Raw genomic sequence first — 12698 nt, forward strand, 5'->3', positions numbered from 1 at the left:
TCTGCTTTCTACAAATAGTTTTATCCATCATTCTCTAATTCACTGTGAGCTGTTTCTGACTTGCTTTCCTATGGCCAAGCACGTTATTCTTCATCTGCAACATGTAAAATAGACACGGGCAATCTGTTTATCCCTGGGTTTTCTCTCATGGTATCTAGTTCTGAGTTTGGGGCTCTACTTTCTCTGGGGTAAGTTTACAATACTAACTGCAGGTTGAGAATCCTGTATTCAAAATTGGGCTTAAGCAGCCAGTGATTCCAAAGTTCTGTATAATATAACCATATCGTATTCCCATTTCCTTTCTCTCTCTGTTTCTTTCCTTTTCCTTCCTTCCCTCGCTTCTTCCCCCCACCCCGCCGCATCTTTCAGATATATAATAAAGTTTATTATTGGTTGCCATTTTAAGGGGTAATCTGAATTTGTAATAAGGAAGTAGGGCCATTATACACTCTGAAATTTGCCTGGTGGGGTAATGGAAAGCCTAACAGGTGGGGGACCCAAGTTAAATCCTGAAATTAATAAGCAGTTTGGCTTGAGATGAATTGCCTCTCTTTTCTTGGTAAGCGAGTAGGACCAGAAGAATACTGAAGTCCCTTATAAGTTCTATTTCTGAGCAATTATTTCAAAGGACACGATAAGTTTGCATGAATTTTTTCTTTCGTTCTCTTCCTTCTTTCTAATTTTCTAGCTTCTCTTATAGAGGTCTTTGAGGCTACTTGATTCAAACCAGCACTGACAGGAGTAAATTGAAAACAAGCAAAACAAAAACTAAAATACAAACAAAACCCCCCAAAACCACACAGGAGCAGGTGAAATAATTTTATCTAAATTTAGTTATAAGCAGCGTGATATTTAGAAATAGGAAAACATTGCGGATACCTTATTTGAAATACTAAGATGAGGAGGTGCTATTTCAGCGAATACCACCCTAGGGTTTATTCCTAGAGCCAAACCGTATTATATGAGAACTTGTGAATTTCATCCAAAATACACAAAAGTTAGATTAGAACAGTATGATTGATTTGGTTTGGTTTGGAGCAGTTGCACAATACTTGTCCACTTCAAGTAATGACAGTAAAAACCTAAGCTGGCACCTTGACATTTTTACAAGTCTCCGAAGATTGTAACACCCTCACCTCCTGTCCCCCCAAGGCTTTTGGTCAGAGGATCTTTCTATTCCAATCTGTGTGAGATTTATATTGTCATGCTGATTTACGTCATTTCATTTTGTTTGCATTTTCAGAGTTTGGGGTACAAAGTTTAAACATTTCTGTCGATTCAAACTTTTCTTTAATAAAAGTAAGTGCTCAATAACTATATTATGTAATAAGGCAGCCCATCTAATGACACTGTTAAATGCTGAATTAATATTCCCCGTACATCGTTTGCTATTTCCTTACAAAATCGTGGCACTCAGAGTTTACAAAGTCAGAGAAATAAACAGTTGAATCGAACCATACATTTAAAAAGAAGCAGTGCAGAAAGCAAAAAAAATACCTTTAGTATCTTGCTCAGGTTCACTCTCTTCTATTAATAGAAACAAGACAAACAAACAAACACAAACAAAAACAACGCATCATGAAAAGGGAAACCTTTGAGCACTGAAACAGCGCTGTAAAGATGAATTAGAATCTGCTTGTTTCTTAATGAGAGGCAAATGCAATCAAGTGAAACTGCTGGCCTTTTAAAAGCAAACTATTAAATGACATAAAATTTCAAATCATTACTTTTAGTCAGGCAGTATTACACAGAAAATGAACTACAACATATCCCAGCAACGCAGCTCATTCATGCGTTTTTATTGCGATGTTGACAATTACCCTTTCTTTCAAGGCCACGGACTGTCTACTCTTCTGATAATAGTAGTAGTGATTGTGCTTCTCCTTGTCAGCGTGGCTTCTCCACTTACAAGGCCCTGCTGTGAAGTCAGTGATGTTGAATCTGGGATCTCAGCTATCATTTCTATGGTAATAGACTCATGTTGTGGTAAACAGAGGATTAGGGGGTGTCTGCAGAACGGAGCCTACAACCAACAGAGATTCTCTCCTCTGTATCAATTCCCAGAGGCTGCTCAGAGAGCAGAGAGGAGCAAGTCATTCTCTTTCAGGAAAAAAGCAGTAAAGCAAGCTACAAAGAAAAATATCAAAATATCTAAATTGGGTATACGGAATTGAGAATTTTTAGAATTTTAAAAATCCTAGAAAAGAGACAACCACCAAATTAATTGTTCCAAAATGTTTAATACAACCGTATCAGATGTAGAGCCCACATGAAGCTCTATTATTCTATCATGAAGATTTATTTTCTCATGTCAATTTAGACCTTTCTTTGTGGTTTAAAAAATATTTTAATTTTATTGGAGTATAGTTAGAATAGACCTTTCTTTGAATTAGTGATAAGCCAAGTACAATATTTGTTTTTAGCATAAAATGGCAATGCTATTGTTAACTACTTTTAATGATAAGAATACATTGGTATAATTCTTTTCAGATTATGGAGACTTTCACACACATTGTACATTATCTCACTTAATCCTCACCATATCTCTGTGATTGTACATGATTGATATTATTCAGCCCATTTTCCAGACAAGGAATCTGAGACTCACAGATTTGCTGCAGATGCAGACCCAGAAATGCCACTCCAACTTTCAGACACCAAATCTTCTGTTCTAACCTAGCATCGCAGTGAGAAGGCCTCATTTTGGTACTTAATACCCAATACTCTTAAATTTAAGTGAACTTATAATTTCCCAGTTAGATTTTACTCTGAGCTTTCCCTCCCTCCACCAATCAAGTCCGTGGCACATTCTTATTTTATGTTTTTAAGTATCAAGGTCATGTTGGCTAAAAATGAGTTTTTTTCCATGCTAAAAACTGGTCATCTGGACACTTGAGAACTGCAGAGATTCCCTGTTTGCCACACAGATCTTAATCAGAATAAATAAATAAAGGTCCATAGTTGGACCAGATTGGACCTGAAAAATTATATTTGAATGCCTTTGGGCTGCACATATCTTTCTAGTTCGTCAGCACAATTGTGCCTATTTCTAAGCTTAGAAATAAGCTTAGAAATAAGCCCCCCCCCCTTTTTTTTTTCCACCAGCCAAATAACTATTTATGAGTGCCTGAGATGGGCAAGGGACTTCTCTGGGAATATTGAGTGTCTTTATTATCTGGCTGCTATATCTCCAAACTTTTGTTCCACTAAAGTTGAAGGGCCTTCAGTAAGTTTTGAGAACTTTATTCACTCATCTCTTACACTACTCTCACTAGGATTCTAGGGCAAGCACAGGTAAATCCTCAGTCTCCTTTTAATTTGACACCGTGATCATCTACTGGGCTGTATTTTAAAGTAGACTCCGAGGGCAATGCTGATTTTCCTTTGCCATCTTTCACCTTGTTGTTACTATTGTTATTATTGTTCATTTTACTTGATCTGTTTGGAATCGGAAGCAGTTTTGAACTAATGCACCCATTTCCTCCACTCCAGACATGTAGAACCAACTCGGAAGATGAAAGAATGTCTAAGATTTGCCATTTTCCTAGGAGGAGGTCTGGAAGTTCCACCAGAAATTATACTTTCGTATATAGACTCTCAAAGTTTTTTTCTACACACAAATGCAAATATACATCTTTATAGATACATATTTACATATGCTTAGGTATTAATATACACATTCACATTCACACACATGCGCACACAATTGAGGTTACTTTACATTAGAGGCAAATATGCAAGAATACCTGCAAACTATTTAAGGTTGAGTACGAGCATTCAGTGTATGAGATTGTTATTTCAAGGTCAAACTGTAGCCCTAGTTTTTCCGTGTATCCTGCTTGCCTAGCCTACCACGATCCCTCTTGTCTTCTAAACTGATTGCTTTACCTCTTATCAATTTTTACATATTCTGTTTCATGGTGTTTATTCTCACTTGATTGTTAAATTTTCGTTTAATTGCCTTATGTGTACTGCATCGGTCTTGTCTTCCAATGTGATTTGTAATCTTCTTTGGGGGTGGAGGAGGGAGCAGAATAGCATACTTTGCTTTTGCCGTCTTTTTTTCCCCTAAAGTCCAGCACAGTCTCTTGTAGAGAAAGGAAATTCTTTAAAAAAGAGTTGGATAGTGATTCATTTTCCATCTCTGCTTTCTTGGGATTGTTCAGTAGGACATTTAGAACAGAGAATCTGAGACTTCTCATATTGGACTAATCTGAGATAAAATCAACATCCAAGTGAAAGAGGATATCCATCATTTTCTTGAATACTTTGGTTTATGAGGAACTCAGCATTGTCATATCAACCCATTTTGAACAACTGTGTTTTAAAAATATATACATATATATTCTAAATCAAACTAAAATCAGTCTCCTTATAATCACCGCCCCCCCGCCAAGACCTAGTTCCTACTTCTATCCACTGGACAAAAATGAAAAAAAAAAATCCATCAAATATTTTCATTTTTCCAAGCTTGCTAGCCCCAGTTTACCATCCTGACTGCTCACTTTTGAACCACCTCTTATCTTTCCCTCTTTTCGTAATTTATCCTCTTATCTTGTGGTACCAGGAACTAAAACTAACATACACCTAGAGTCTCACAAGTTCAAAGAATAGCAAGACTCTTTCTAAATACTCTACCTCTATGAATCTAAACTTGCGTAAGTTTTTATTCGCGTTCATATAATAAAACAGGTCATTGGTTCCACTGAAAGTTCTGAATACCCAATACTCATTTCTAATTTGCTTTTATTAAGGTCTGTCTCCCCAATTTTGAATATGTGTGTGTGTGTGAGAGTGAGTAAATATGACTTGATTCTAAGGTCAATTAACTTTTTCCTACTCAGTTCTCCGTATTAGTTGATGGGAGAAGAAGTTTGGAGGGGAAATGTATTTTATACAGAAGGAGGGAAAGTCATCAAGGTTCTCTGGCGGAAATAAAAGGAATATATTTGGTTAAATAATACAGGTCATGTAGATCTTGTAGAAAGAAAGAAATGAAACCAGAAGAGAAAACAGGCAGACCTGTGTGACGGTTTCCATTCTTTTGACTGTAAGAGTGAGGAAAGCGAAGAAGATAATAGGAATTTGGCTATCTAGAGTTGAAGTCTCAATGGAGGCTGAAATAGCACATTCTTTGCTCTTTGTAGGATGGCATCATTTATCATTTTCTTCTTAGGCAATATCTTAAGGAAATCTCTGGTACTGTAAGAATACCATTCTAGGGCTTTTTCTAAGGACATACTCAGAAATTGGGAAATCAAAATCGTATTACTAGAATTGTTTCCTTACAGTTATATATAATACGCTTAAAACAAACCAGGCAAGTGGCTCTGGGTTTGAGTCCTCATTCTACTGCTTATTAGCTGTTTGAACTGTGATGTTGCTCAACTTCTTTGAACTTCAGCTTCTTCATGCAGAAAATGTAGGTATCGACTCCCAACTCATAGAATTATGAAGAAGATTAAGTGAAATGATTTGTACAAACAAGTTAATACAGCAACTAAGACACAGCTAGAAGGTACTGAGGGCTAATTTTGAAGCCATGTCTTCTAGTTCTTTCTTGCTTGCTTTCTTGCTTGCTATTTCTATCTCTATGGTATCTTCCTGACTGATGAAAGCTGTTCTTCCAACTGACTTCAGAGGTAGAAGGTTATTTTATTTTATCTTGTCTTTAAATTTCAGTCTGCCTTAGCTGGCTGCATCCCAGATATTGATCATGTTGAACAGCCTTTCTGTAGGTGTTAAAAGCCTGTGCTTAAGTCCATTCCTCAATTATCCGAGAAGAATCACTCTAGAAAGAGAAGTCCATTCTTCAGGCCCTATTATTAAAACATAGATGCTAATCAATATTAGATTATTTGAATCCATTCTTAAATAGGCTACATTTGTCTCATACAGCATTGTATTTTAAGAATTATTGAGTCAGAGATGCCTGTTAGTAGACAACCATCACAAAGAACAAAAAAGGTCATTTCAATTTTTAATTTTATACTTAAAAAAAATGGCTCAGGGGTGGTTGAAAAGAAATCACAGTGAGGCTCTGTGGTACTTTGTTTCTGAACAGATTCTTCTTTTGTTTTCCAATCATTAAAAGAAAACCTGACAATAGTAATGATAAACCTAAGTAAATACCTGGTTTTCCTTTCCTGACTTCTCCGTGGCTAAAGCAAAGAAACCCGATCCTGGTGTGCTGCCACTGTTTACATTTCTGTCCCCTTTGAAGCAGAGCAATGCATAAAGAGGTTTATCCACTGTGGCTCCATCTCTGAAGGGATGGGAGCGCAAGTTCCTTTAGAAAAACATACATGGTACCCTCACAAACTGTGACTCTCTCCTCCAAGTCAGGCTGGCCTGCCTCTGTGACATTTCAATTCTCTAAAGTGGCTTGGGCTGGGAACATTTCTGTGGCCTTGGAGATAATAACATTTTCCTAGCTTGTAAATATGGATGGTGAATAATGACTGTGAGTAAGACATGTTTACCAAGGAAATCAGACAAGAGCCACACAGAGTTAACTTGTTTTGATTTCAGTCCTCGACGTAGCTAGAGCAACTATTAGGAATATTTTTGTTAAAATGGTTCTGAAAGTACATTACAAGTTTAACTGTAAGTCAAAAGTTGAATTTCGGTTCTGATTCACTTTTTTCATTCTAAAAAAATTATCTTCTGGTTTTAAGGGGAAGAGATGCTAAACAGCTTGATGAGGAGGACAGAAGTCGTTATTAGTTTACCCTTTCAAAAGGTTTTTATTTGGGACTAATTTTAGATTTACAGAAGAGCTGTAAAGGAAGCATACGAAAGTTCCCAGGTACTCTTCACTCAATTTCCTCCAATGTTAACACTGTATATAACTACAGTATATTTATCAAAATCTTCGTTTACTTTTAAATGACATTTTGACCTAATCGCATGAAAAGGAAGATACCTGAGCTCTGACAGTAGTCAAAGAAACTGAAGTTTAATAAGAACCAGCATTTTCAAATTATTTATTTATTTTTTAGCTGACCAGAAATTTTATCTGGGAAAAGAAACAGGAGTCACAACCTTAATCTTAAGTGACACAGTAATATCCCGGTTGTCTAAAGTGGCTTGGCTTGGGAACATGTCTGTAGCCTTTGAGATGGGATTCTGGATGTTCCAATAGGACCATATATAGGCCTCCAAACTGTAGGGTCCCATGCTGATGAGATGGTAGATATACACCCATTTTAAAATGATGTCCAAGAAAGATAGCATAGACTGTAAACTCAAATAGCTTGTGAGTCAAATTGCAGCTCCTTCCGGTCTTCATAGCGCCTCCAATAGATACTAACTCAACAAATGAATAAATTTGAAGTTATCCTAATACTAATGGTGAATAAGCTAAGTTTCTTCTTAAATTTTTAAGCTTCATCTGGAATGAAGACATTCCAGGTAGAAATCTTTAAATCAATGTTTCTCAAAGTGTAGTTCATAGACTACCTATGTAAGGATCATTTGGGAGATTGTTAAAAGGCCTTAACAGAGACGCATCAGATCTGAATCCCTGGGGAATGCAACCTGGAGCTATGCCTTTAAATAAGATCTGATGTGCACTGATGCTTGGAAACCACTACCTTGGAGGAAGAGTTCCATTAGTCCATCAGCTTTGTTATTTCCATCTCTTTTCATAGAGAATTTTGAAGTGAGTCTAATCAATGGTGTGACAGTAAATTAAATGAAATAACAACACATTAGTTTCAAGAAAAGGAGACCTCTTGTTGGTTTAGTGTAACGGATACTATGACGAAGCTTCAAACTGAATTCTGAGATACATGCAAGCTAGAGCAAAAAAGAAAGTAAAGTACATAGCTCTCGCTACAGGAAGGAGTGCAAAATGGTCTCAAGAGAGACCATTGTTTTCTTCCCACGCACTAATTTTTTTTTTTTTTTTTTTTTTTTTTTTTTTTTTTGCAGTACGCGGGCCTCTCACTGCCGTGGCCTCTCCCGTTGCGGAGCACAGGCTCCGGACGCGCGGGCTCAGCGGCCATGGCTCACGGGCCCAGCCGCTCCGCGGCATGTGGGATCTTCCCGGACGGGGACACGAAGCCGTGTCCCCTGCATCGGCCGGTGGACTCTCAACCACTGCGCCACCAGGGAAGCCCGGCACTAAATTTTTAAAGTAACTTCTCACTTAAGATGTTTTGCAGAGCAGTGAGTGATGGAATGATCAATATTTTCAACAAGATTTTTGGCAAACAGCCATTTCTGTAGTGAATAAAATATGATGTAAGCTTGGGGTATGCACTAAGGTTACCTCGACTTTCCTGATTTTATACTTTTTTGTGGGGGACAGTTTGATTCTAAACAGCCCATTTCTAGTTTGCCGGTAAAGTCACATCTTCATACAGCTCCTTAGATAGGCATCCTTATATCACTTGTCACAATGGGGCCAAACCAAAGTTATAATCTCTAACAATTACCAAGAATGCAGGGACAAAGCATTGCTGGTTGAGGGTAGATTTATGTTCTTTGGAAGCAAGAGAAGCAGTTGGTAATGTTGACATTCTATTTATGAAATTTGAGAAGCCTAACCAGCAATATTCTCTGGATATAAGTCATCCAGCTTCGTAACAATGTAAAAAACAGACAACAATACCAACAACAGCCAGTATTAATCGAAGAGCTACCATGTAGACACTGTATATATGCTATCTCAGCCCCTTTTAAGAACTTTATGTTCCAAGTCACATTGCCCCCATTTCACAAAGGGGAAATAGACTTGCAGAGGTTAAGTAAATTATCCAATCTCACGTAACTAGTAAGTGGCAGAGTACTGATCTATGTAACATAAACATAGAAAAAGAAAAGACTCAAGAATGGGGTAATGAAAGATGTCCTGGTCTAGGGGTTAAGACATCCAAGCTCCTGGATAACTGAGGCAAAGTAATCATTTTTCTGGTCTCAAGTTTCCTTATCTGAAGACTAAGGGATTGAGCTGTAACTTCTAGGGCTCATTTCAGATTTTAAAGTCGATGGTTACTCTTCTGATAGAACCAAAGTTAATAAAACATCAACTCTATTCTAAATAAAAATTTAGTTTTTGCATTGAACTTTATTGCTTCTACCTCAAGGATAAAGATGACACGTGGAGTAAAGAGCTGTAAACGTCTTTCCAGTTGCTTAAGTCGTTGCTTTCGTTGTACTGAAGTTACTTTAGTTCTAGAACTAATATTGATAACTATTGTTTGAGTGATTTCTCTGTTCCAAGCACTCTTCTAGGAGCTTTAAACATGGTATTGAGGTTTATTCTTTATCAACTTATGAGATAGGAAGTATTATTCACCTTATTTTACAGGTAGGGAAACTGAGGCACTAAGAAACGAAGTAACCCACCTGAAGTTAACATAAGTAGTAAGTGGTGGAGCCACGGTTTGAACTTAAGCGGTTGACTCTAGTCTCTGGAGCCCAGGCAGTTTTCTCAAAAATCTAGAGCCCATGTTATTAGCCAGTACATTAAGTTCCTTCCAAAAATCATGCCTTGTATAGTTTATCATTGGTGGAAATAAATATACTAATTAAAATTTGAAAGTCACATATTGGATCTCTGAAGGAAACAGGTGAACGTATTATTTGAATTCCATATTGCCATAAGTCCTGACAGCTTTCTGTGATACCTTTGCATAATTCAAAATAGCTACATTTTGAAATTAAGCCCACTGATGGCATGGTCTTCTCTGTCTCATACAGCACCTGGTGTATTGCTCAAGGAATCTTTGTTGGACGAATTAATGCATTGAAGAGAAAGAAGTTTTCCTTTTTTTTGGTGAATGTATGTTTGAACTTGTACATCTCATTTTAATACCTAAACAATGAAAATAAAAGCTTACTCCAATTAGAGGATGCATATTTTAGGTCCCAAGAACTTTTCATTTCAAACGATATAATGTCAACATTGTATCAATTTGATTATCTTAAATAATTGAAGACAAATCTTTGAAGCACATTTTCTTTTCTTTTTTTTTTTTTTTTTTTTGCGGTACGCGGGCCTCTCACTGTTGTGGCCTCTCCCGTTGCGGAGCACAGGCTCCGGACGCGCAGGCTCAGCGGCCATGGCTCACGGGCCCAGCCGCTCCTGCGGCATGTGGGATCCTCCCGGACTGGGGCACAAACCCGTGTCCCCTGCATCGGCAGGTGGACTCTCAACCACTGCGCCACCAGGGAAGCCCACATTTTCTTTTCTTAAAAGCGATTAAAGAGGGCCTAACTGTTCTTCACCTTGAAGTATTATATGTTCAGTGCATAATCATTATATAACACTTTTTTGTCCTTAGAGAACTTTACTGACAACTCTTCAACTAAAGGACCACTTTACCATTGTTTCTCAAAAGCACTACAGAACTTTCTAGGTGAGAATGCAGCATAATCTCCCCTAAAGTTGAAATCAATGGGTCAAACCCTTCTTTTAGAGCATGCACCCTATTAATCATGCAGATTTAATTTTCCCCATGATAGCCCCCCGGGTTATCGAAGGTTTATGCCTGTTTCTTTTCTTTGGTTTTTAAATGCACAGTGTACTCATGACAGCAAATCAAAGCTGTTAGTGGCATCAGGCAGGTAGAATTGATGCCGGGAACAGGGCCACTGCAAATTTTATTAAGACTGCAATCACTGAGAGCACAGCACACGTTGGGGGTTTAAATACCTCTCTCTGTGGCATTTGTCATATTAAGAGCTGCAGCATAAACAAAGGAAAAAGCAAATCAAATGTATGTAAACATTTCTAGATGCAGTAAGGAAGTCTGATCTCTAGGAAAGAAGACAGCCAGAAGTCTAACATTTTTGAAAACAGTCCCGATCTCTTAGAGTTAGATCTCTTGCCATTTGCCTCTGGGACATCCTATGTGTGTATTTGTTTGCGTCTTTTAGAGTTCTACTTATCTTATATACTGCCAAAAGTCTTCAACAACAACAACAACAAAAGCCTCCAATAGACCAGGTCATCCCTAAGGATACATGGTGAAGCTTTTCAGATTGCAGAGAAAGGGGCTGACAGCAATAAAGTGCCCTGTTCAGTGTTGGGAAACTCTTGCCCTGGAGCCGATCAAGTTTGCCAAATGGCTCACCTTCCCTCCTCCTCACTCCCCAAAATGCCTCTCCCAAGTGTGGCGACATGGGTCTCTTTTTGAGGCCCCCTGCAAATAAGGAGTTGTTTAAACGTTAGAGGAGCCTCTATGTAACCCTCTATAGCCCTCTGTGTAGAAGGGTTCTGTTCTCTTCTTGATCTGCTTCTAGGGCTCTTATTTGCAACTTTATACTATGCCGAGCCACCTCTTTCCACTGGTGATCACTGACTGAGAACCCTTGGTTCTAGCCTCCCTTCTGCCTAACCTTTTCCTTAATGGCTTAAAGCTCCAAGAGGAAACAAGGCAATAATAGAAAATTCAATTAGCAGGGAGCCCGATCCATTCCAACATCCATCTGTTTTAATTTGGGTCTCAAGTATTCTACACTCAACCAGTTTCTATACACAAAGCAGGATTCGTCTGAATGTGATATTCACAGAATATATAAGATCCGCCCTCAGCTCCAAATAAATAAATCACTTCATTAATAATTAAGGCAAAGGATATAAGGGAAGTTTAAGGGAAATATGTAAGAATAGAAGAGAAATATAAGAAAATTAGATATTTGTAGTTTTTTTTAATGGATCCTTTCCAATGATTAAAAAACTCAGAACCATGTTCTTTCTGGCTATAAAAAGAATAATTACATTATCGTATTAGAAGTGTTTAATTTCTGTGGTGTAGTGTTTATGAAACACTTTTTAAGGGAGAATATCCCTCTCGTCAAAATTGGAAAAGTAAAATAAGAATCTGGTACTTCAGAGGTCATTCAAAGCCTCCCCTGACGGCAGCCTCTCCTTGAAAACTTCAGCTCTACCACTCAGATCATCACACTCCATGGTGGTATCGCCCTGCCACTGAGTACTCTGGAGTACTGAGTACTTCGGAGTACTCAGGAGAAAACTTTTTCAATTAAAGACACATAAGAGAAACAGTAGGGATCGTTCTTTGGATGCGCACATGCCTAAGGTAGAACATGAAGTAGATTGGAGAAAGAGACAACGCTGTCCTTGACTTAGAAGAGAATTCCTTCCATAGGTCCCTGAGAAGTCACTTTGTCTCTTTTCAACCAAAACTAATGCAGCAAGTGTCATTGTTCAGGGCCGGCGGGGGAAGGGGAGACTACATAGAATTATGCTGCTGAAAATGAGGTTTTTACCTCTGTGAGGAACTAATTAAAAGAAATGATCTCAAACAGAAGGAACATTTCTAGTTAAATATAAAGAAATCTTTCTGAGCCAATATGATTGATTTATCTTTGTTTTATAACTGTATATTCATTCTCATATCTGGAGACAGCTAAGGAACCATCTTAGCTAGGGGGCAGAAGCCACAAACAAGGTATGATTGCCATTAAGCTGGGTAAGACAAATCTCAATTTCAGATATATTAAAATGCATAATAAAGAAACAAAAAGTTAGCCAATGCTTGTTGTAAGAAACCAATGACTGTGAGATTCACTCCAAATATGGTAAAATATTTAAAAATGAACATTTAGAAAATGAAATTTTCTATGCAATATGACGTACAGATTTCTCTGGCCCTCATTTATCCTGCCATGAGGCCTATCCTGAAGCCCACTGTCACAGAGGTACCCGAGAGAGGGGTTAACAT

At 37.9% G+C, this 12698-nt stretch overlaps 1 protein-coding gene across 6 annotated transcripts in view; it reads right to left on the reverse strand.

The window, feature by feature from the left end:
• The window catches only part of MUSK (muscle associated receptor tyrosine kinase), a gene marked incomplete at its 5' end in the record, with an annotated part of 91871 nt that overhangs the window by 42467 nt on the left and 36706 nt on the right, over positions 1 to 12698 (reverse strand). For 3 of the 6 annotated variants that reach the window (XM_082842802.1, XM_082842801.1, XM_082842805.1), the window contains one exon: positions 1498 to 1527. The exons of the other annotated variants lie outside the window; for them this stretch is intronic. In XM_082842802.1, coding sequence (XP_082698928.1) covers positions 1498 to 1527 — 30 coding nt within the window. The remainder of the gene's footprint in view (positions 1 to 1497; positions 1528 to 12698) is intronic. 6 annotated transcript variants of the gene reach the window in all.

Source organism: Leucopleurus acutus (assembly GCF_964270905.1).
Source record: "Leucopleurus acutus genome assembly, chromosome: 7".
Classification (NCBI taxonomy): Eukaryota; Metazoa; Chordata; class Mammalia; order Artiodactyla; family Delphinidae; genus Leucopleurus; species Leucopleurus acutus.